Here is a 26,094-nt window from a genome sequence, read left to right on the forward strand (position 1 = left end):
ATAATGCTGTAAAAAAATTACCCTGGCATGGGTTCTGTCAATAAAAAGTTAAAAAAAAAAAAAAAAAAAAAGAAGAAGAAGAAGCAACACAGGAAGATGAGTTGGGGGATGAGGCTTATAGTCTTGTTCCCATTATAGAAAATGCAATCTAGGGAAAGCCCAATACCCAATCTTAAACCACATTATCTACGTTTAGACAGACTCTAGCTCCTCCCCTTTAATCCAATAAGAAGGAAATGATTCTTAAGAATAAAAATATTCATTACTGGGTACAATTGCTTCTAAAGTATTTTTCAGTAGTAAGGAATTTTCTTAATGGCCTAGAAATGGGATTTTTGTACTGATACCTAGTCTCTCTTAGATTACTTAAAAGATTTTTCTCCTGTGTGGGATCTTTGATGTTTATCAAGACTTGAGCTCCAACTGAAGCATTTCCCACAGCAAGAACATTTAAAAGGTTTCTCTCCTGTGTGAACTCTCTGATGTCTCTTAAAGTTAGATCTCTGAATAAAACTTTTCCCACAGATAGAACATTTATATGGTTTTTCTCCTGTATGGGTTCTTCGATGATGGCGTAATCCAGAGAAATCACTAAAACCTTTGCCACAATAATCACATTTATAAGGTTTCTCCCCTGTGTGGATTCTTTGATGTTTCCTAAGGTCTGAGCTCCGACTAAAACTTTTTCCACAGGTGGAACACTGATAGCATCTCTCTCCAGTGTGAATTCTTCGGTGGATGACAAGTTGAGATTGCCGAGCAAAACTTTTTCCACAGTCTATGCATCTATCTGTAACATTATACTTCTGTCCAGCAAGGGTTCGTAACTGACCTTTCTGGCAGACTTCTTTCTTCTCCTCCCTCCATGGGGAATCTTGTTCCATTGGACTAGAAAAATGCTGACCTAGAGATTTCCCTAAATTCTTTTCCAGAGGAAGGCTTTTCCCTGCCCTTACTCTATCCTGAGGGTTCTCCTGGATAATCAGATCTTTTCTTACAGAGCTTCTTAGTTCTTCTTCAATGAATTCATTCAAGGAGGCCTGTGAAGGTACCTTTTCTGAAGCTTGCCAGAAAGAGATCTTTTGAGATTCCTGGCCCCTTGCAATTTTCAGGTGAAGATTCTCTTTGTCATTCTCCCTCCTGTCTCCTTAAAGAAGGAACATAATAACAACATGGATCACTCAAAAAACATAATAAGCCTGATTTTCTAAGTCATGTTAGGACTATCATGAGGAAAGTTCTATGTGGATTCAGTATTAAGTAGGAAAGCAAGGAGGTAAAGACATGTATATATGATTATTCTCCAAATATTAATTCTATGAAATGACTATTAAATTTACCAATGTGTTTGCTCTGTTAATAAATATGTACTAATTCAGATTTCAAAAGAAGCTGGGCTATCTAGCTCAATTAGATTCAAAGGAAACTTTTCTAGATTAGTATTTAAGGATAAATCAATATATATTACTCTGAAAACATGAAAAGAAATATTGAATAAAAAATATGAAAATAGGCAAAAAATAAAAATAGGCAACATGCAGGTTTAATACCAGCTAGATTTTAGAGAGAAAATATGGCCTATGTTCAGACCATATTGGTGTGAAGTATGTATGTCGGATACATAAAGTCCGGGTAGATATTTCCATCTGAAGCCGGATTTTGATACTTAATTTGTCATGCTAATTATTCTTTTATTATTTCATTATGATGGCATGTATCCCCAACATTTTATCCTTTGTATTATTTTATGCTTCTATATTAAGTAGAAGTGATCCTAAGTACATTTTGTTCTCATTTTTCCCCCTTAAAAAGGCATACGGGTTCATAGAAAACTAGACTTGAAAAAATATCTGAAGAAATGACTAAGTTATATTGCATAAAATCAGTCAAACTAATGATCAATTTTCCTTAAAATTCATTTTGCTAATAAAGAGCATTTCTCTAATAATAATCATCAGAGCAAGCAAAATCTTAAATTCTCAGAATTGCTAACAGAATTTTATGATAACTAACTTACTAGAAATCACATTCATAATCTGAAGAAATTTCAGAGGTAATACCTCTCTGTGCAAAGTAGAATGGAAAATGGGTAGAAAGTGTTTTGTACCCATGAAAAAGACATCACACACACACACACACACACACACACACACACACACACACATCACCACCCCCCCCCCCCAACTCTTTCACCTTTCAGGATCCTAAATTTCCATGTATACTTTTTTTTTGCTAAGTACTTCAGAAGTTTATGAAATATTTTAGACAGCTACAACATTTGAGGTAAATGAAAAGGAGTGAAGAGAGTTAAAAGCAAATTGTTTGTTGATGCCAATACTGCACTATAGTTTACAAAGCACTTAACTTATAATCCTGAGGTAAATAACACAAAAAGTTTTACTCCCATTTTAAGAGAAAGAAAACAAAGCTCAGAATGGTTAAGTGATTGTCTAGAATTATGTATCTACAAAATATTTTATTGTAAATTAAAAACTAGTCTCCTGACCAAAGTCCAATAATCTTTCCACAAAACCAAAAATTCAGCTACTTCTCAGTTCAATTTCTTTAGAATAGTTACCATGGATTGTTATGTCAAGAAAAAAAATAGCCATAAAAGATAACACTATAATGGAATTTTACCTATTTTTATTAGCTAGTTAGACCCTGTATTGTTGTTCTTAGAAAAATAAAATAAAAACACCAGAACAGTGTTGCATATAATATCAAAAAACAAAAAGTATTGTATGCCTTCTGATATTTTAAAACACACAAAGAATAACTCACATGCAATAGTAGTTTCTGAGCTTGGAGGTAGGGATTTCCCTAACTTAAAGATAAAAAAGCACACTCACAAAGCAGATTATTATCTAAAAAGCCAAATAAGAAAAACAAAAAACAAAAAATAGTTGTTCTCTTAAGTTTAATGAAAGTAGGGAATGAGGAGAGACAAAAATGACTAGGAAAAGTATGAGGTTTCACTCACCTATGCAAATGCTTTTTGCCATCTCTTCACTTGAACAGGAATGTGATCCATCAAGCTCTTCCCTTCCATCTACCAGATTAATTGGGTTTGGTTTAGAAATGGGAATTCCTAAGACAAGGAAGGACAAAGATGATTTTGGGTGTTGTAAGAGAGAAACGATGTCTTCAAATATTTGAAGGATTTTTATGTGTAGGGGGAGATAGTCCCATTCTGTTTGGTTACCTTGTGTAAGAAATAGGACCAATGGGAAATTAAGTAGATTTAGAAACAACTAATAAGGCTATGCGATAATTAACATTACCTTAGTAATTATTTACTGCTTCTGTCTGCCACTCAGTGCCCAGGCTCTGCCATAACTTTCCAGATGGCTGAGCTTCATGTCATCCTCCCTTGAGGGTGTAATATTTCTAAGAGAGCAGTGTTTCTTACTCCTCTCTACTTGGCTCACTTTACAACAAGTCACATTTGTCCCACCTGGGACAATCCCACCTCAGAACTGTGCTGTTCAAATTCTTACCTAGTGAAACCACCTTCCCATAATCCTCCAGCATAGCATCCCAGTAAAGCTCTTTCTGAGTCTGATTCAGGCATTGCCACTGCACCTAGAAATAAACATGTATGAAAGAGGGAAAAAGTAGTTTCTAAAGAGTAGCTCATATTTTTATATTGCCTTAATATTTCAAAAATGTTCTCAACACTGTGTGCTTTTTACTCACAATCACAATCAAAGTGAGTCTTTTTAATTCTAGGTAGAGCATGCTTTTTGTTACATGACCCAAATGAAAATACACAAAACTTGCCTCTGATTCAATACCTAAAACAATGAGGAAAACATATCCATCTATGATTGGCTCCTACTAGAAAATCTGGAGTTTACTTTTCAATTTTTTTTTTTAACTGCAACTATTTAGGACTTTATTTTCCTTTGTAGATAGTGAACTCCTAGAAAACCTACTGTTTCTCTACTATATTCTTTCTGACGCTCTCTAAAAGTCTATAATGCCTTCACTATCCCTGTTTTAAAGAGCAAGAACTTAACATTTGAAAACAGAATTGACATTATCTTGGAAAAGACAATCTTTTCAATGGGAAGATGAAAGCCACGTACTCCACACAAAATATTCCTGAGTTTACTTAGCTGCCTTTCTCCTACTTCTACTTCCAAGTTCAAATAATTTATGCTCCTGGATGGTAAAAAGTTTGAGGGTTTGTTAAAAGATTCCAGCCACTACTGAACTCTCAAAAACAATGTGAATCTGACTGAAGGCAATGTGGCATACCTCAAAGTATACTGGACTAAAGCCAAGTCCCTTAAACTCCAACACTTAACAAATGTTTGATCCTCCTTATTCAAGACTGACTACTCTGAGAATTTCTAAAATGAGTTTGGTTCTTTCTATTGACTACCTTAAAATTTTGGATATATATATATGCATTATAGAATTTTTTTTTATGGCTAAGACTCATTCTTAGGCTAAAATCTCAGACTCCTCAGGAAGAAGTTTACATGAGAGAAACTACATGAGAGGGAACACAAACAAATCATCCAGCGTCCTTCCATCACACTCCAGGTACCTACTCAAGCCACCTAGAGTTCCACAAGGGTTGTCTTACCCTAATCCTGGCCCCCTGCACACTATTACTCTACATAGCTGCCTACTGAACTGGGACAACTGCATCCAATAATGTATCTCTGTGGACCTACTTGAACTCATTCCACAACAATTAATATTTACATCACCATACCCACCCCACCTGAGTGATTCTGAAATCCCCAGTTCTCCCACTTTATTCCCATGTTCCTCAATCCAAAACCTTGCCCTACCACTCAAAAGTAACCCAACTCTTCCACTGCACTCTCTGAAATACCTACTCCACAGGTAATAAATTAGATTCCCTATTTTTCTTTCTAACTCTACTATCTTGTATTCACTGAGACCTAGCTCTTTGTTCCTTAGCTATCTTTTTCAGGATTGGTTGCACTTTCATTTGAAAAACTTTAAAAAAAAAAAAAAGTGAAAGCAGAACAACAGACATGCAAAGAAACAGCTACTGCTGCCAGATCAGAGACTTATCTTGAGACTTCAATGCTACAAGAAGAGACCTTTGCTCCATTCTGCCTATTTATCTGATCCCTACATGTTTGTTTTCCATCCATTTGTATTTGGATACTATCTTTCTGGCTTCAACTCCTACATATCATCTATCCCCTCCCATCTATGTCTACTTCTGGCCCTTTCATGTTTTTCCCCCTGCTCTCATTTCTTTTTCTCCAAATTCTACTTGTCCTTGAAAAATGTACCAGCCCTCTCCCTCCATTCCCATACAGTCACCTTTCTGCCTCTCTTCTTCCTTTGCTTTCCCATGTCTGTGGAGAAATTCACCTTACATAAAAATTGCAGAGTAGCCTACTTAGATAAAGTGATAAATATTTTTAATTGAACACACTATATGGGCATATCAAAAGAGTGAGTGGCAACTCCAAGATACTGTAAATCTGTCAGTGGAACAAATGAAGAGGACTCACCTCTTCCTTCATCCTTTAGTATTTCACACCACTAGCTTCCCCTCACAGAGCTGAGAATGGAAAGTGGCAGATTGTATTGATGTCACATCACTTTTCACTTCAAGAAAACTATTATCACGTGGTCCCCCTCCTTTCCACTTTATAAGTATTTGATGAAAGAGTATACTATTCAAGTTTCTTATAGCATCTTATTTACTGACTGCAGGAAAATTCAGGAACATAGATTTGGAGATTGGAATGAATTGGGAAACAAAACACATAAAATGTTAGACCAAACTCTAGAAAAAGTGTCAGATAATTAAATATGTTTCAATATAATCTTTTTTAAAAAATTAGAAACAAAATCGGGACAAGATTGTCTCTTTTTCACCTTCAATTGCAGAAATATTCAACACCTTGTTATGGAAGTCTGCTTTTGAAGAGATTTGTGGAAATAGCTCCATCTTGTGGGCTGTTTCTTGTATTACAATTGAAAGTCATTTTCATCAAAAGTACACTTGAATGACATTGTTGATGACTTTGTTGATCTTGAAAGCTATACCTGTGGACCTCTTTGCAGGTTTAATCATCTTGGGCTGATTTCTGGGAAGGTTTCAAGTATCAGTTGATTATATACTGTTATACCTCATCTCAAGATTGAATTTGAAGATTTCTCCACATGAGCTACACGGTTAGGAAGTTTTTGACCAAAGCATATAATTATAACCTGCATGTATGGAGTGAGCATCCATTTCAAAGAAGTCACAAGTACTTATATAAGTACTGAAGTATAAGTGGAGTTATTATATTTTTCAATAAACTGCTGGAATACTTCCCTATATGTTAATTCTATTTCTGAAAACTAAGTCCCACTATGAAATTTATCTATCTCATCAGATGTATTACAGTAAAAAAAAAAAAAAAAAGTCCTAATATGTGGTGTCAATGAAATATATTTCTTAAGGGAAGTTTATATCTTACCTAAATCTTTTATCTTCATAAGAACTTAGCACTTCTATATGATGGACCATAAAATTTAAAGCAGGAAAAGGGAAAAGGATCTCAGAGAACATCCACTTGAGAAGTTCTTAATCTAGGTCGATAAACTTTTTAAAAAATTATTTTATAACTAACTCAATATGATTCATTATTTCTATAATCCTAAATGTATGCATGAACATATATATGTGTGTATATACACACACACACATACATTATGCATGTATGTGTATTTATTTGTTTGTTTTTAGTGCATTCTGAGAAAAAGTCCAAAGACTTCACCACACTACCAGAGTCCATTGCACAAAACATTTAAGAACTCTTGACAGAGTGAAGGCCAAGAAAGATGACTTGACTCTAGTCATAAAAATAACAAATAAAAAAATTGGAATTTTGAACCGTGGTCCTTTTACTCTAAATTGAATGCATTTTTCTATTATGCCACACTGCTACTCAGGAACTTAGTAAATGTTTTAGTTGAAATGTTTTCTCCAATGTAATAAAAACACATCATATAAAATTATTAATCATAATAAAAATAATTTTTCCATATGTTGTTTCCATATGTTTTATTGCCATTATATATTATTATTTCCATATATGTTTTGCCCCATATATATTGTGATCCATAGGTAGAATTTCTCTGCATTTTTGCCTTTTACAAGTTTTAGAGATTTTGAATTTAATCAATCTATAATGATTACAATAATACTATTATAATAATAAAATTGCTATGTGTTAAGCACTCTTTTTAATTATTCTCACAATAACCCTGGGAGATTATTGCTATTATTATCCCATTTTGCAAATGAGGAAATTGAGATAAACAGAGGTTAAGTCTTGTACAGAGTTATACATCTAGTAATTGTCTGAGAAGGAATTTGAGTTCATCTTCTTGATCTAGTTAGGGATACAAAACAGTCTTTGTTTTGTCTTTGTCCAAAACAAAGAATTTAGATTAAAATCTAGTATGTGAATCAATATGGATGGGAGGAGCAAAGAAAGTAAATTTATAAATGACCCCATAGTTGTTAAGTTGGTTAGTTCCAAGAATTGTGGTAACCTCAACACAAAAAGGTTTAAATAAGTGATAGGTTTTGAGAGAAATAAAATGAGTGCCATTTATGACATTAGTTCAGGATATTTATAGAACATTGGAGAAGTTCAACAGGCAATAATGATATGACTAATCTCACAGAAGAACGGTGAATATATAGACATTATTTATATAGATATATATTGCATATATCTATATATCTCTATATATATAGTTATAGATATATAGATACTGAATGACAGTAACTGATCTGACAAAACTCACAGATGCTGATAAAATGACCAAAATGTATGTAGAAAACCAAAAGAGAGAACAGCACAGAAATACAGTAGATATTCATAGTTAGTGTACAAAAACCGAATTATGATCTAGGAGACAGAAAAAATTTGCAGAAAGATAGAACAAGAAATGAAAGAAAAGTAAGTGTCTCAGAGTACAAAGGAGAGAAAATCCAGAAGAAAAGGATAATTCAGTGTCAAAATCTAAAAAGAAATCATGCACAATGTGGACTAAGAAAAAGCCACTGAGACCTTTCATTTGATAGCTGTTTGAACCAAGGCTGACCACCTACTTCATATATACTACAAAAATTCATACCAGACTATATGACAATAACCTATTAAGTTACTTTTTACACTCCAAAACTGCAGAAAAAAAATGAACTAAAAGCCTGGAGGAAAAAGGAACAGAGCCTACTAGTTCAAATAAACAAATTCAGTCTCCCACTGCAACCACAAATGAGCCAAAAAAGTTTAACTTAACTTGCAAGTCTTTGTATCCTGAAGAAACAAGAACAGAGAGTCTTCCTGGAAAGACTCAAAGAAATAAGAAAATCCCAGGGTGGGGACCTTGTAGGCCACAAAAAAAAAAAAAAAATCAACCAAAAGAGTATAGCAGAACTCAGATCAGGTCGACCCCAGACCTAAGACTGAGGAAAATCCTCAAAGTTAGGTGATAGAATGAAGTGCAAAACTTGGAGGGAAAAATTTAACAATTTAACAAATCAAATACTGGAAAACACAGACATTATTCCAGCGTGACATTGGAGTAGCATTTGGTTTGGCATGTATGTCACAACAAACACCAGCAGTGGGCCTTAAAGGCACTACAAAAACAGTAGCAACAACTTCAGGATTTTTAATCCCTGAGACAGTTAAGGGAATAGGACAAGTCAGAAAGAGATTGTAGAAAATCCAGAGCTGGCACTAAACACAGGACCAGGCACTCCTTCGAAACCATTGCCCACATGTGGTCACAGTTCCAGGGCAGAATGGAATAGTTGCAGCTGCGTGAAGCAGAAGTTCTCGTTGAAGTTGCAGGGCAAAGAAAAGCACTAAGAGGCTCAGAAGTTTCAAGGGAGTAGAGGCTTTGTTGAGAATAAAGATAAAGATCAGAATGAAAACCAAGAGAGAGGTAATCGCAGAATAACACTAACCTGAAAGCACCAAAAACTTGCAGTCCCCAGAACAAGCTCTGAAAACTGCAGCATTGATCTTGGGATAGTGCCTGCCCAATTCTAGGTGAGTTCAAAACCAAGAAATGGGATGGGAATATTAGCAAACAAGATAAAAACCTGACCAAAAAAAGTTACTACATTGACAGGGAAGCTCAAGACACAAATTCAAAAAAAAGACAATGTCATGAAAACAGCAAGAAGCAAAGTATCAAAGGAGGGAAAAATATAGATTGGACACAAACCTAATAATTACTGGAATGGCTAAAAAGAGAAATATGAAAGAGAAAAGAAAAACAGGGAAAAGAAATGAGAGTGATGAAAAAAAATTATGAAAAGAAAATCAACAACTTAGTAAAAGAGGTACACAAAAAAATGAAGAAAATAACACCTTAAAAAATAGAATTGGGAGGCAAAGCCAAGATGGCAGAGAAAAGTCAAGGTTATTTGAGTTCTCCCCAGTTTTCCTCAGAAACGACATTAAATCAAGCCACTAAATTGATTCTAGAGACAGAAGATTAAAAAAAAAAAAAAAAAAAAAGGAAAGAGTGAAATGATTTTCCACTTTAAAATAACTTAGAAGGACTTCAGGAAAGCTCTGTTTCACTTGGGTAAAAAGGGAACACAACACAGCAAAGATGACATCTGAGCAAGTCAGCCAATCAGCAACTGAGGCTAGTTAGTCCCTATTCAGCAGGCCAGTGGCATATAAAGCCAGCTGTAAGGCCTCCAATCCAATGCCACAGGCAAACTGCCAGCTTTGAACTCCCAGTACAATGAGTCTGACTGCAGCCAGGCCACCCCAGCCAAGTGAATAAATCTCCATCACCTGAGGCTACTGAGCAAAACAGCAGTGATCAGGCCCATGGCCCCCAATACAAGAAGTTTGGGATGATACATTCTCACCCCAGGAGCACAGCTCAACTTTAAGTCTTCAAATAGGCTAAAAACTGAAGGGAAAAAAAAAGGAGCCTTGACTATACAAAACTACTATGCTGACAGGGAAAACCATAACACAAAGTCAGAAGAGGATAATAATGTAAAGATTCCTACATGCAAAGCCTCAAAGGGAGATATTAATTGATCTCAAACCCAAAAAGTCTTGTGGGAAGAGCTCAACAAGGTTTTAAAAACCAAGTAAGAGAGGTAGAAAAAAATTGGGGAAAGAAAAGTTATGCAAGAGACAGTCAACAGCTGGAAAAAGAAAGGATAAAAATTAAGTGAAGAAAGCAATTCCTTACAAAGTACAACTGGTCAAACTGAGGGACAGGAAGAGGAAGAGAGTCCACTGAAGAAAACTCCTTAAAAAATAGAATTGGCCAAATGAAAAAGGAGGTACAAGAGCTAACTGAAGAAAAATAATTCACTAAAAATTAGATCTAGGCAAGTAGAAGCTAATGACTTCATGAGACATCAGGAATTGGTCAAACTAAATCAAAAAGAAAAAAATGTAAAATACCTTAACTGACCTGAAAAATAGATCTAGGAGAGATAATTTAAGACATACGAGTACCTGAAAGCCATGATCAAAAAAAAAAGAGCCTGGACAGCATCTTTCAAAAAATTATCAAGGAAAACTGTCCAGACATCCTAGAATAAGAGGGTAAAATAGTCATTGAAAGAATCTCCTGAAAAAGATCCCAAAATGAAAAATTCTAAGAAATATTATAGTCAAATTTCAAAAATACCAGATCAAGAAGAAAACACCCAGAAGGAAAACAATTCAAATCTCAAGAAGTGACAGTCAGAGTACACAAGATATAGCAGCTAAATATTAAATATTAAAGGGTCAGGGGGTTTACATATCATACTAGAAGCCAGAAGAGCTTGGATTACAATCAAGAATCAACTATGCAGCAAAACTGAACATAATTTTTCTGGGGAAAAGATGAATATTCAATGAAACAGGGAACTTTCAAATTTTCCTGATGAAATGAACAGAGATGAATACAAAATTAAATCTTCAAATACAAGATTCAAGAGAACCATAAACAGAAAAAGTAAACAGGAAAAAAAAAAAAAGAAAAACATCATTCAATGAAGTTAAACTGTTTCCACTGGGACAATAATATAATATTGGTAGAGTTGTGCACTGAAACACTGTGAAGAGCAATATGCCCAAAGGACTATCAAACTATAGATAACCCTTTGATCCAGCAGTGTCTCTATTGGGTCTATATCCCAAAGAGATTATAAAAAAAAGGGGAAAAGGAGTAGCAAGGTGTTGAAATCCTTACAAAGTCTTAAGTTGTTATTTAGCATGGTTCAGTATGATTGATTTAATCCTACAAGGAGATGTTGTGGGCCAGAACTTGAAACAAGGTACTAAGTGGAATTGAGGAGACAATGTTTAAATCTAGTTTAGAATTGATTTAATCCTACAACAAATAATGGTTTCCCAGTGATATAATGATTGGTGTGTATTCAGTGTACAGCATATAAGCAAGAAGCTCTCAGGGGGAAAGAGCACTCTGGGAGATTGAGAGCCAGGAGTGAGTGGAAGCAACAGTTGTGAAGATTCAGAACCAAGACTCAGAGGGAGCTGGAGGCGACAAAGGACAAGCTGCAAGAGCTCTTGGAACCAAGGAGGGAGACAGGCCTCTAAGAAAGCTAAGAAAGCTTTCTAAAGGAAAGAGATAAGACTTGGAAGGAGAAAATAAACATTTGGATTTTATGAGCTGGCTGCATTTGAGGTGAATATTACTCTGAACTGAAACTAAGGCTGTCTCCAGAAAACCTCCCCAAGAAACCTGCTCCACAGAGAACCATCCTATGTTTTAGAAAAGAAAAAGAACACTACAGCAAGGAACCGGAAACTGAGTAACTGACCATCAGTTGGGGAATGGTTGAATAAGTTATGGTATACAAATGTTATGGAATATTATTGTTCTATAAGAAACAATCAGCAGGATGATTTCAGAAAGGCCTGGAGAGACTTACATGAACATTTAAGCTAAATTAAATAAAACATTGTATACAGCAAGAATAAGATTCATTCTGGTGGACAGGACTCTTTTTAACAATGAGGTGATTCAGGCCAATTCTAAAAGACCTATTAAGAGATGGAGAGAGCCATCTGTATCCAGAAAGAACTATAGAGACTGAATGTGGATCACAATAGTATTTTCATCTTTTTATTGTTGTTTGCTTGCTGTTTGTTTTCTTTTGATCTGATTTTTCTTGTACAGCATGATAAATGTGAAAATATGTATAGAATTGCACATGTTTAACATATATTGGATTACTTGCTGTCTGGGGGAAGAATGGGGGTAAGGGAGGGAAAAATTTTAAACACAAGGTTTTTGCAAGGGTGAATGTTGAAAACTATCTTTGCATATATTTTGAAAATAAAAAGCTATTATTTAAAAAAAAAAAAAAAAAAAAAAAGCTTAAACTACTTCCATTCCTATACAGGAAGATGGTACTTGTAACTCCTGAATACTGTATCTCTCTTGCAGTCACAAGGGGTATGCATAGACACAGGGTATGGGTATAATCATCATTGGTGTAATATTTTTTAAAATTAAGGAATAGGGGGAAAAGTTTACTTAATAGCATGTTCATTTGTATTAGTAATTTCCATGAAAGCAATTCAGGAAGAAGGATTAGACCAAGTTATAATCTTGGTCTACAGACCAAAGATTATCTTCATCCCTCTCTAAGCTGCACTATTGACTCATCTCAAAGGAGCTCCTCTATCATGCCTCTCCCTACTTTCTCCAACCTGCTCCCACTATCAGTTGTCTTTTATGTGTTATATACCCCCAGCAGATTGTAAACTCCCTGATAGCAGGAACTACTTTCTACTTCTATTTGAATTTCCACCTAGCTTAAAAAGGGGGGAAGGAGAATAGGGTAAATTACATCCCATCAGGTGCAAAAGATCTATTACAATAGAGTGGGTAAAAGGGACAGGGGTAAGCATTGTTTGAACCTTACTCATCAGATTTGGCTCAAAAGGAGAATAACATACAGTTGGGTTTAGAAAGTAGAAAGGAAAAGGGGAAAGAAAAAGTGGAAGGGCACTGACAGAAGGGAGGGAACATTAAGGGAGGTCAATCAGAAGCAAAACACCAGTGAGGAGGGACAAGATGAAAGAAGAGAGAAAAGTATAAATGGGGTGGGGAGCAGGCAATAGGATGGAGGGAAAGACACAGAGATATAGAGTAAAGAAAAAAAGGCTGGAGCAGAATCTATTAAAATTAAAAATTATATTCATGATCAATTTACATTAAACTTTTTTGAAGTATATTTACTGTGTTAAGAATATACTCAAGTGCTATATTTATTAGCAACTACTTATAATGATGGGATTCTGACTGTTGCCCCCAATCCCAAGCTTCACAGAAATCATTAATCATGAATCTTATTAGAACAACAAACATGTCAACACATTTTGTAATTATATTATGAGATTACCGTGTGATGGTTACCACAAAACATAGAAATCAGCTAATAAGAAAGTAGCTCCACAGGATACAGAATAGGACACTAGACCACAAACCTCAATAAATCTTTCCCCCAACATGGCACCTGGGCAGTTCCTCCTTTCTTCTATAACCTCAAAATGTACCTATCTTGGGAAGAATTGAGCAATATTTATTCGATAAAAATCCTTGTCTTGCTTAACTGGATTGCTGACTCCTTCAGAAAGCTTGGCCTGCCAACTAAGTGTGTAAGTCTTATTAAAATACTTTTGCTGGATTGGAAACAGTCTAAGCCTGAATTCTTTCAGAGGGGACACACACCACACAACACTTGAGATCTTTTAATACTTAAATTTTCTTATATGTCTTCATAGCTCCTTTATCTAATATCATACTCATTTGTATTAGAAAATAATTTCCATGAAAGAAATTTAGGAAGGAGGATCAGACCAAAGTTATCTTCATCCCTCTCTAAGCTGCACTGTTGACTCATCTCAAAGGACCTTCTATATCATACCTCTTCCTACTTTCTCCAACCTGCCCCTGCTATCCCCCAGCAAATTGTAAAGTCCCTGACAGCAGGAACTATTTTTTATTTCTATGTGACTTCCTACCTAGCTTACCATAGTGCCTGGCACATATAAGTTCTTAATAACTTCTTATTGATTAACTACTTTTTTGTGTATCTTTATATTCCAAATACCTAAATCGGTACCTAGAACAAAACAAGATGATTAAATTAAGAGTCAAGTTTAAATTGTCAAAGCCTGGTCCAGTGAGAAGCAAACCAGCACTCACCTGAGAACTAGATAAATGAAATGAAGCTGTCTCATTCTTGTCTCTAGTATGCCTTTCTTCAGGAAAAGTAGAAAGCTGGGAAATTGGCAAACCTAGGGCAGGAGATATGAGCTGTTAAAACACTAGATTTCTTCCAGCTTTCATCTTACTAGAGCTACACTCAAACACACAAAATTCTACCACCTTATATCAGGGAATTCTGAGAAACAATCGCAAAAACAGATCTGATGTTTATTCCTCCATCTATTTCTAATCAGACATTCTTATCTCTCACCTCAAAAAAAAAAAAAAAAAAAAAGTCCCCTTAAAGTACATTAACTTTCCCTCTCCATCACTATCTTTTCTCTGGCCTTGTTGGTACAACTAAAGCAAAATGAATTTGTGAAACTCAAGCCATTTCAGGCTACTAGCAAAACATTATGAAAATCCCCAAACCAAAGTGGCTAGTCAAAAACTACCTTGTTATACTATTGCTCCCTAACCCCAGAAGGACAGTGAGAGCAACTCCTGCTGTGCTCACTTCCTACTCAACGATTGAAATCACTTACATTAATTTTCAACTCATTAACCACTGTCATGGACCCATTGTCCAAATCCCCCGGACTCCCCCACCAAGCCTTCTCTCATAAGGAAGCAATTGCTCCTCACCAAACTCCAGTGAATTTTCAGACTCTTCTTTGATGCTGTGGTTCAGATGCTCCTCCTGTGCTGAGAGTGAATTCTGTGCGCCTTCCTTCTGAAGCATTGTCTTAGCATGAGGCTCCACAGAGACACCTGATGATTCCATTTCCTCTGAAAGAACTTCCTGTCCAAGCACTTGGACTTTGATCTATGAATCACCCAAGCCCAATCCCCATGATCCTCATGATTAGATGTGAGATGAGCCAATACTGGGGTTAAGGATTGGGAATGCGGATAGACATTTCTAAATCAGATTACAAGCTTTGGATCTATATAAAAATGTGCTCAAAACTGCTACTTTTTAAGGACTATCTTTAATTTTTTAATTAAAATTCCATAGTGTCATCTTGCAAAATGGACAGACAAAAAAGATGATAAAATTCAATTTTAGTGGGGTTGTGGGAAAACAAAGGAATCAAATTAAATGTCCTGAATTTAAGTTCTTAGGAGTGATTAAATAATCATATAGATAGGTGGGAAACTAAGAGAAAAATTTAGATTATTTAAAAAAAAACTTTTAGTAAGCTACCTTGGCAAAGAATGAAAAAACAAAAAACAAAATCAACTCACTAGTGTTTTAATTAATTGCTGATAGAACCATGAAGTAGTCCAACAATTTTGGAAAATAATTTTGGAATCAAGAAAAATTATCCCACTATTCAGTTTATTCCATAAGAGTAAATACAAATACAAAAAAAATTCATAGAATCACTATTTGTAACAGCAAAAAGTCAGAAACAAAATCCGTGTCTAACAAATAGGGGATGTTTGAATAAATTGTGGTATATAACTATAATGGAATATTATTGTATCATAACAACAAATATGAAGAACACAAAGAAACTTAGGAGGATTTTAAACTTTCAAGTAAAGAGTTAAAAGAAAAAGGGGGCAACTAGATGGCACAATGGCTAAAACACTAGGCTTAGAGACAGGAAGACTTGAGTTCAAATCTAGCCTTAGACATTTATTAACTATATGACCTCAGCCAAGTCACTTAACTTTGTTTGCTTCCTCATCTGTAAAGTGAGCTGGAGAAGGAATTGGCAAACTACTCCAGTATTTCTATCAAGAAGTCCACAAAAAGTAAGGCACGACTGAAAAAATAACTAAATAACAAAATGAAGAAAGTAGTAACATAACGAGCAAAATAATTTGACCATAAGACTCCAACCCCAGTCTTTCACTCAAGCCCTAGTAAAACATCTCCAATTGTCTATCAGATGTTTCAAAACAGAACATGCTCTTCCTGCCCCATTCCTCCCAATTCTGAATTTCCCTAATACCTTGAAAGGTACCTTCCCACCTAACATAATTTAATCTAACAAATAAAAACAATTTACAAGATGACCACAAGAATCCAACTCTAAAGCTTTCTCTCAATGTCTTTCTTTAATTTATTTAAAAGCTCATTTTAAAAAGAAGAATTCTTCCTTAATGTTCTATCCTAAAACAATCCTTAGTAAGCACTCTCACTACCAAACAGATTAGAATTTCCTTTACTTACCCAATGCCACAATCTCCCAGGGTCTTTCTGTAAGCCCTCTACCAGGGTCACTGCTTCTTCTCCACTTTCTGGACACTGCTTTCGCACCCAAGTCTGTATCTCTCCAGGTAAGATGGTTAGGAACTGTTCCAGCATCAGCATTTCCAATATCTGCTCCTTTGAGTGAATCTCTGGCCTAAGCCACCCAAAGCAGAGTTTCCTGAGTTGTCTCATAGTCTCATGGGGCCCAGACATCATCTGGTAGTGAAATTGCCTGAAGTGTTGTCGAGCTGTCTCAGGGTTGTCCCCTCTCAGAGGAAAATCATGTCCAGAAAAAGAATCCTCCTCAAGCTTCATCAATGGTGTTGTTGGGATAGGGGATCCCAAGGTTATAGGCATCATATAATTTAAAATACTACTTCACCCTTGAAAATGGAAGTGAAGAGCTGAGATTTTTGAGCTCAAATTTTTCTCCCTCTGAACAATTTTAGAGCTTTTCAAAAGGAAACCTGAAGGAAAAGAAACCCAAAAAACTGTCAAGAATGATAAATAAATAATGGAATGTACAACCTCCTGCACTATCCAAAGATCTCTACATCGAATAGGTTAATCTACAGATTTCTAAAATAATGTAAACCTCTTTTTTGAGAGAACAATTCAAACTAGCCATCAATAAGGGATTATAAACCCACATCAAAAGAGCCCTAGATTTCGTAGACAAAAGTTTGAGATTGCAAAATGGAAAATGATAAGAATGAAAATAAAATCAATTACATTAGTCAGTTATAGAAGTAATCTATCCTAACAGATTTATGAGTACTTGATGAGATGAGGATGTGTCTCAAACACAATTAAGAGACTGAAGTTGTTGGTAAAATTTTTATCAAGTAACTAAGAGTACCTATCAAAACTTTCCAAAAAAGATATCAAGTTAAAATTCAGTAAATCACACTTCCTTTAACATCTACAAAACATTTTTCTCTTTACATTATCTACAAAGTATTTCTTTTCTATCCCTGTGAGACAAATAATGCAAGTATTATTGGTTTTTACCTTACAGACTAAGAAACTGAAATTCTAAGAACTGAAGTGATTTGCTCTTGGTGACAAAAGTCAATATTAAAAGTTTCTGAGGCAGAATTCAGGGTCTAGGCCTCAGATTTAATACTCAATTTTTTGTATGACAATTTACTTTAAAGAAGGTGACACCATGGATAGATCATTGGACCTGGAATCATTAAGTCCTAAATTCAAATCCAGTTTCACACACTTATTAAATATATAATTTAGCTTCTGCTTCCGTCAGTTCCTCAGCTGTAAGATGGGGCTAATCTACCTCCCAGGATTGTTGTGAGGCTCAAAAAAAAAAAAAAAAAAAAAAAAAAAAAAGTAAGTATTTTTACTTAAATGTAGCATATGGGAGGTACTAAATAAACTTGTTTCCTTCCTCTGTAAAGTAACATGCCAAAGGTACTGTTATTATAAAGGAAAGAAGGTAATTTATGTGAGGCCTATGAAATGTCTAACAAAGCCTAACAGAGGTTTCAACCTCTAAACTGTCCAAGGGAAGAATATGCTATGATTCTAAGTAACAGATACTCATATGTTGAGTAGAAATATTCCTAGAGTGATGAAAGGCAATTCAAAGGGGGGAAAAAAGTGATTTTTCTAGGGATATTTTCATAATATCACTTTTTTTTCTTTTAATGTAACAGGGATTTTGCTAACTAATTTTGTCTTCCAAGACTACTTATCCATTGTGTGGATCTATTTATTCTATACAACTGATTGACATGAGTTTCAGTTTAAATTCTTCAAACAGTTGGTAAGATCTCACATACTTGTGAACTCCAATGAGTAAAGGTGTGAACATAAGCATTGTATCAATTAGTTCTACTTAGTACTTTGTTTCAGGTTCTGGCCCAAAACATCTTCGTGTAAGATCAGATCAATAATCTATCAACTCTAATGAGTTAGCAGTTTGTAGAGATTCCAACATCTCCCCCTTTCTTTTGTTTTAGAACATAGGGTGGTCATGACCTCCCTGACTTCTCAAGGAGGTGAGAACCCCCCAAAAAAGGTGATCATGCCTTCCCTGACACCTCAGGAAGGGAGATGAAAACACCAAAAGAAATAGGAAGTCAAATCAGATTAGCGGGTTTCTGAAGGGACTCACTTGAAACAGGTACACATAAATCCATCAATATGGGCCAGAACTTGAAACAGATCTACATGGTAAAAATAAATCCATCAATATGGGAGGCATTACACATAATTTACGTAAGCACATTGCAATATAACACAGGCTAGTAGTAATGTAACAAATAACATGAATCAACATGAAAATTTAAGTACTGCAATAGTCTCATCAACAATTTTTCATCTCAAGAAATCCAATAATTCTTGCAATTACATAAAATACATAAGCACATAGCAATATAACACAGGCTAGTAGTAATGTAACAAATAACATGAATCAACCTGAGAATTTATACATGTCCATAAGTCCTAGAAATAGTCCAAAAGGAATCCACTGTCCATTAGTTCATGTGCCAGGAATCCAATAGTTCCTGTAAGTTCATCTCAAGGAATCCAATGATTCTTGCTGGTTTTTCAAGAACTGAAACAGTCTCATCTTGTGTTAGGAAATCCAATGATTCCTGAAGATTTTAAAAGTCCTTCTAACAGTCTCATTGTCAGCCATGCTCTTTCAGTATCAGATGCTTCTTAACTCTCCTTTGTTTTGAACTTTTTCTCTTTTTCTATTTCATCTCAGGAAATCCAATGATTGTTGCTGGTTTTTCAGGAACTGAAAACTGAAGATTTTAAAGTTCTTCTGACAGTCTCATTGTCAGCCATCTGATTCCTTCTCCACCTGTGGAAATATAAGCAGACCCTCTTCCCCAAGAAATTAACCTATCTAATTCCCTTCTATTTACCACTTTTGGGATTTCTCCTCATCATCTGTTAATTACATTGGAGTTGTTTGCACTGGATACTGCCCAGTTGGGTTAAAAAATCATATTCTCCCCAACTGTAATCCTGATTGCTTTTCTGTTGGTTGATGACATCAGAGTCCTGAATTTCTAAAGTCTCTCTGGGTGTAACCTCAGCTGCTATCATGCCACACCTATCTTTTGATTGATACTTTGGAGCTGGGTCCTGCCTCTCATTTCTCTGAGTCAGTCTACATTTAGAGGCCCAGTAAAAGCCTCGGTTACATTTTGGACATGGGTTTGGGGTTTTATTATCTCACCCTGTCTTCTCATTGTATCTCTGTATCTACATTGGGCTCTTAAATGTCTAACTTTTCCACACTGAAAACATCGACGAATTTCTCTAAAATTCCTTTGCCAAGAAGGACCCTGTCTTTCCATTTTCACCATAGTTTGGGTATAATAAGCATTTGTGCCCACTGTGGCACAGTGTCTTATGATCTCCTCTAAAGGAGCATCTTTGTCTAGCCCCCATATAATTCTTTTGCAAATCTCATTGGCATTTTCCTTAGCCAAATGTCTAGTCATTATTTCTGTTGCTGCATTGTCTCCAATGGTTCTTATTACAGCTGTTTGCAAACGTCCCACAAAATCTGCAAAAGATTCATTAGGACCTTGCTCTATTTTTGTGAAAGCTTTACTTCCATCTTGCTGTCCAGGGAGTGAATTCCAAGCTTTTATTGCAGCCTTAGAAATTTGCTCATACACTGTTATGGGATAATAAATCTGTTCTGAACTTTCTCTATACTGACCTTCACCAGCTAGTTGGTCAAAAGTGATTTGTCCAATAGTTCCTGTTTGTCTATTGCGTTGGGCTTGAATCCTACAAAATTCATGAAACTCCGAAAGCCACAATAAATTTTGTCCCAGTTCTAGACATGTCTTAGCTATGGATTTCCAGTCATTCAGTGTAAAGATTTCATAAGACAAATTATCTAGTAACATCTTCACATAAGATGATGTAGCCCCATAAAGAGTGCAACCCTTTTTCAAATCTTTAATTTTTTCCAAATTAAAAGGAGTGTACCTTCTCCCTTTTTGACCTGAAGAGGCAAGCTTTTCAATCACAGGATATGCATTTATAAAATCAGATATATCTTCTCCTTCATTTTTTGCTTTAATTAATGCCTCTTCTAATCTTGTCATATTCTGCTTTACGGGAGAAGCTGACTGTGTTTCTGTCTCTCTTCCTCCCCCTTCTTCTACCCATGAAGGGTTAATTGAGGGGAGAGGGTCATGAGATGTGGAATGATCTAATTCCTCCTGCTGCCAAGTATCACACTCAGAATTGTAATTAACTCCATTCTCATCTGATTCGTCCTCCTTTTTACCTAGTAAAGTTGGCACTTCTTCCTCCTGCACTTTTTTTTTTCTTCATTCTAACACTTAAATAACTTCTTATAGTCAATTGTATTAAATTGTATGTATTAAGTATATCTTTGGAAATTGAGTTAAGTCCATTTTTATTATAGAATTGACAAAGATCCTCTCCTACTAATTGCCATTCATCTAGATCCAATTCCTTTTCCAGAAAGAAACAAGAATATATGTGCTTTACAATTTGTAAAAGTTCAGTGATCTGCTGTAAAATTATAATTAAACCTTGGCTTTCCATAACTTTGACAATGCTCTCTAAATATTTTCCTTGAACAGAAACAGGATGTTTTCTAAATATCTGTCCCATCTTAGCTTAGAAATTCTACTTTAACTCTTTTAACACAATTTCTTTGTTGCAGTCACTCTAATTTCTGGGTTGAGGAGACTTTTCCACTGGATCAGGATCAGAGGCTTTTCCACTTAAATCAGGATCAGAGCTTTTCCACTAAAATCAGTCCCACATTCAGGGCGCCAAAATGTGGGAGTTCTTGTTCTTCTTTAAAATAATATAAGAAGATGGTTCTCTCTGGGGAAAGCAGGTTTCTCAAGGGAAGTTTTCTGGAGGCAGTCTTAGTTGCAGTTGAAAGTAATAATCACCCAAAATGCAGCCAGCTGGTAAAAATACCTTACGTTTATTTTCTCCTTCAAAAGTAGCCTGGTTAGTTGAGGCCTATCTCTCTGCTTGGTTCCAAGAGCTCTTACAGATTGTCCTTTGCTTCTGCCTCTACTTTCTTCAGTCTCCAATCCAGCTCCACTTTTCATGTAATTCCGCTGAAATCTGACCGAGGGCTTCTGTCTTTCTCTTATATAGGAGAAGAGAGGAATTGTGGGATATGAGAGGGGGGGGGGGGATTATGGCTTTTCTTCTGTAGTGCTCTCTGGCCCTAAGAGCTTCAAGGGAGGTGTGAATTCACAAAGTTACACAGTTAACTTTGTGAATCTCCCATACTTGTGAACTCCAATGAATAAAGGTATGAACACAAGCATTGTTTCAATTAGTTCTACTTAGTACCTTGTTTCAGGTTCTGGCCCAAAACATTTTCTTGTAAGATCAGATCAATAATCTATCAACTCTAATGAGTTAGCAGTTTGTAAAGATTCCAACAGTAAGATGCCTATCTTGAGCAAGGCAGCATTGAAATAACAACTAAAGATTCAAAGAAAAAGGAAAAAAAGAGTGTCCAGTCTTCTAGGGGGTTCAATTATAAGCTAATAGTAATCCTAGGTTTATCTTTCATTTTAATTAATGCATTGAAATGTTTTGGCTAAATCTGGAATTGTGCCCCAAAAATTATCAAATTGTGCATACCCTTTGATCCAGCAGTGTTTCTATTGGGCTTATATCCCAAAGAAATACTAAAGAAGGGAAAGGGACCTGTATATGCCAAAATGTTTGTAGCAGCCCTATTTGTAGTGGCTAGAAACTGGAAAATGAATGGATGCCCATCAATTGGAGAATGGCTGGGTAAATTGTGGTATATGAATGTTATGGAATATTATTGTTCTGTAAGAAATGACCAGCAGGATGAATACAGAGAGGACTGGCGAGACTTACATGAACTGATGCTAAGTGAAATGAGCAGAACCAGGAGATCATTATACACTTCGACAACAATATTGTATGAGGACATATTTTGATGGAAGTGGATTTCTTTGACAAAGAGACCTAACTGAGTTTCAATTGATAAATGATGGACAAAAGCAGCTACACCCAAAGAAAGAACACTGGGAAACGAATGTGAACTATCTGCATTTTTGTTTTTCTTCCCAGGTTATTTATACCTTCTGAATCTAGGATATACTGCAACATATCCAACATATAAAGGACTGCTTGCCATCTAGGGGAGGGGGTGGAGGGAGGGGAAAAAAAATTGGAACAGAAACGAGTGCAAAGGATAATGTTGTAAAAAAAATTACCCTGGCATGGATTCTGTCAATATAAAGTAATTATTAAATAAAAATTAAAAAAAAGAAAAAAAAAAGAAATGTTTTGGCTAAAACAGTTTGTTTCAAGAAAAAATAAACTCACAATCAACTAATATTGGACTTTGAAGGATTTAAACATCCTAATAATCTCTCTCCATCAATGGACCTCTCTCTAGCCAATAAAAATATCTGGACTCATTCCTCAATATTGTAGTTAGCATACTCTTATCCTGTTATATTCTCTTACCTCAGTGATTCTGAATCCCTGGCTATCACTATTCCCTAATCTTAAGGGCCTGCATCCTTATTCCCATCTCCCTCAACAATACCATTCAAATGTCCCATTCAAAAATCTACCTGCCCCTTCCACTTCTTCATAGTTAACTGTAATGTCCAGACTAGTTCTCTAGAGGATCTCTGGATGAGCCTTGGTCTTAAGTGGAGGAATGATGAAGGCAGGAGAGCTACCAGGAGGATCTCTGTTTCTGTTTCGATCTTCTATGCCTCCTCTGTGTCTGAGTCTCTCATCTTGGTGTCCCCAGACCGGGTTTGACGTCTCATCTCCAGTCCTCTCAGCCTTTAAATACCTCAATCTGATACATCACACTAAGTATATGTGAACTATAGAATATGTGAACTATAGAAGTATTATCTCATCAATCACACTGAGTAAGCACCCATAAGTATCCTTGTTTTAAGTAGAACACAGGTGGTTTACACTCTCCTTCCAGGGAGGTGTGAAATTCCATAGGGAAAATGAGGAGCCAAACCAGATATTTGTAGCAGGTTTCCTCTGGACTGAAGGGTCTTATACCTCACGCAGAGTTCCCCCATTATCTGCGACCCTCTACAGTTAAGAGATTTGCTCATAAATCTTTCCTACTTTCAAATCATATGACCAACATGGAGGACTAAACATTTAAAAAAAAAATTCTGATTCTTTGAGATCTATCAAACCTGTTCAAAACAGAAATTATGCCTCTAGGATCTTCTGCTTGCCTTGATATCTGGCCTCTGCCCACCTTTCTGGGATCTTCTTTATTATTCTACTTTCTGTGTCAAACCAGTCAAATTTAACCTTTTGCTGTTCCTCTTCATCTTCCACTCCATCTAACTGAATCCTTCCTTTCTTCAAGACTAAGCAAAAAATAGCAACATCTAAATGAAGCCTTCCCTGATTCTTGCAATTCCCCTTTCTCCCTAACTAGTTAATATGTATTTCTTATGTACTTAAATTAGAACATGTTGTCTTATCCTCAGAGAATGTGAGCTTTATGAGAACAGGGACTATTTCATTTGTCTTTCTTTTCCCAGAACTTAGCACATTGATTAACGTAGTAGACACTTAATAATAAATGCTTAATATATTGACTAAAAGATCTAGTGCTTGAAGGATCCTTTAAGGCCATCTATTCCCATTCCCATTTTACATATAAGTAAACTAAGAAAACATTATGTAGCTTGCCTAAAATTCAAAAGTAATAAGCCCCTGCGTTGGGAATTGAATCCAAGTTCTCTAAAATCAGTCATTGTTTAACACTATATTTACTCAAGGTCATAAAGTGCTGAATGAAATACAGTACTGGTCTCTCTCCTGAACTCCAGTTCCACATAATCAAGTAACTTGTGGCCATTTCAAATTCAAGATACCCCAAACAGAATTCATTATCTTTCCTTCAAATTCTCTAGGAAAGAATTTGTCTATTACTGCCCCAACTTAAACAGTGAGAAGAACTACAATTCTCCCAATTATCCAGGTTTGCAACCTTAGTAGTTTCCTCAATTCCCTAATCTCATTCATTACACTATTCAAGACAATGCAAAGGAACCCAAACCAAATCTTGTCACTTCTATCTCCACAAGTCCACTATATCACCTTCTTTCAATTAACACCGACACCTCAATACCTCTCATTTGGACTAGTGCAATGATCTTCTAACTGATATCCCTATCTACTCTAATCTATCCTCTCCACACAGCTATCAAAGAGATTTTCCAAAAGCTCAAATCTGGACTCCAATCCTCTCCGAACCTCTTAATCAACTTTCAGTGGCTTCCTGTTAGCTCCAGGATGGATACAATTAAACTTTAAATTACACTAAGACTTTTGGGGCACTGTATATAACATTGTATAACTGCCTGTAGCATTTCACGACCTATCCTTTTATTAGCTTCCAATTTCTTAAACTGTAATCCTCTATGTGCACTCTACGATCCAATCTCACTTCCTCCAAACTCTGGCTCCTTTTAAGATTCGGCTCAAATCCCATCCCAGCTTCTCATCTATGGTTAACTTCCACCGATTCAATCTTATGAGCACGTGTTATTTCCCCTATTAAAAGGTGAGCATCTCCGAGAGAGAATTCATAATTTTGTCTTTTTGTATGCCCAGCACTTAGCACAGTATCTGACACAGAGTAAATGCTTAATAAATGCTTGTTGACCGAGGAGCAGAACTGAAGCTATAATTTAGGCTGAATATTTTTTCATTATATCATTCAAACTCCCCTGAGGTTCGTTTCAACATGGTCAAGTGGGTACCGGTAAGCGTTAAATTAAACCTATGAGCAAGCATAAAAGCAGTGGGACTAAGCCTTTCAGCTTTATTCCCATAACTCTGACGCAAAATCATCCCTTCCTCCAGCAACCCAAAACCCTGGAGATCAAGGTTCTCAAGCTGCTAGCAGTCCGCATCTTCCTTCCTTACCTTCATCTCCAATCCCCATCTATCTGTCCATCTCGCCACACAAACCAAGAGGGGCTGGGGAAGTGGGGGAGGAGGGAAGGGAGAGGGGACGCAGTAAAGGATTAGGGTTGGAGGATGGAGGGATTATAACTCAGTTGAGCTCTCTCTGCTTCTGAAGCGGAAGAAAAAGAAATGACACATAAGCTTAAGCCCTGCGTGTATGGAGCGATTGAAGATTGTATATCCTGGGGTCCTACCTGGATTCTCCCGGTTGGGGCTCAAAATCCAAGGTTCTTCACACGCCGAAAGAAATCCAAACGCTTACTTCCGGTCAAGGAGTCCAGATTGCGCGCGCACCTCTAGCCTAGTGGCAGGATCACTAAGGGGTGGAGTCTTCCTGAGGAGAGGTGGGATTGGGGTGTGGGCTCCGAGTATCATCCGCAGGAGGTGGAGTCATCTTGAAGGCTTAACAGGTGACGTAATCTATCTCAGCCTTCCCCATCTGCAAGTTTTACAGGTTGCACTAATTGGCTTTCCTTCCTTCCAGCCCTGGAAGGGTTCTGTATCCCACCTTTAGCCAACTCACAATCAAAAAAGGAAATAAGAACATTAAGAGAACTATAATACAAAATAGGAAGTTAAAAATACATTAGAAATTGGAGAATGGTTGAACAAACAGTGGTATATGAATGTGAAAGAATTGCATTTTGAGGTAAGAA

At 36.1% G+C, this 26,094-nt stretch overlaps 1 protein-coding gene across 1 annotated transcript; it reads right to left on the reverse strand.

Annotated features, from left to right (window-relative positions):
* Positions 1-348: 348 nt before the first annotated feature.
* Positions 349-25,711, reverse strand: ZNF18 (zinc finger protein 18). Its single transcript, XM_051995556.1, has 7 exons — positions 25,633-25,711; positions 16,412-16,899; positions 14,872-15,052; positions 14,224-14,315; positions 3,501-3,585; positions 2,984-3,091; positions 349-1,147 (listed from the first exon to the last, which is right to left on the reverse strand). The coding sequence occupies exons 2-7, from the start codon at positions 16,790-16,792 to the stop codon at positions 363-365; spliced, it is 1,632 nt and encodes a 543-aa protein (XP_051851516.1). The 5' UTR covers positions 16,793-16,899; positions 25,633-25,711; the 3' UTR covers positions 349-362.
* Positions 25,712-26,094: the final 383 nt, after the last annotated feature.

This window comes from Antechinus flavipes, chromosome 4 (assembly GCF_016432865.1).
Source record: "Antechinus flavipes isolate AdamAnt ecotype Samford, QLD, Australia chromosome 4, AdamAnt_v2, whole genome shotgun sequence".
NCBI classification, from domain to species: domain Eukaryota; kingdom Metazoa; phylum Chordata; class Mammalia; order Dasyuromorphia; family Dasyuridae; genus Antechinus; species Antechinus flavipes.

Bases quoted from the DNA above. Each gene is read 5' to 3' on its own strand.
- ZNF18 (XM_051995556.1), bottom strand. From the start codon at position 16,792: ATGATGCCTATAACCTTGGGATCCCCTATCCCAACAACACCATTGATG. The intron at 15,053-16,411 runs GTAAGTAAAGGA...GGTGATTCATAG, and splicing joins CTGGGAGATTGTGGCATTGG to ATCAAAGTCCAAGTGCTTGG. The intron at 3,586-14,223 runs GTGAGTGCTGGT...GTTTATTTCTAG, and splicing joins TTCATTTATCTAGTTCTCAG to GTGCAGTGGCAATGCCTGAA.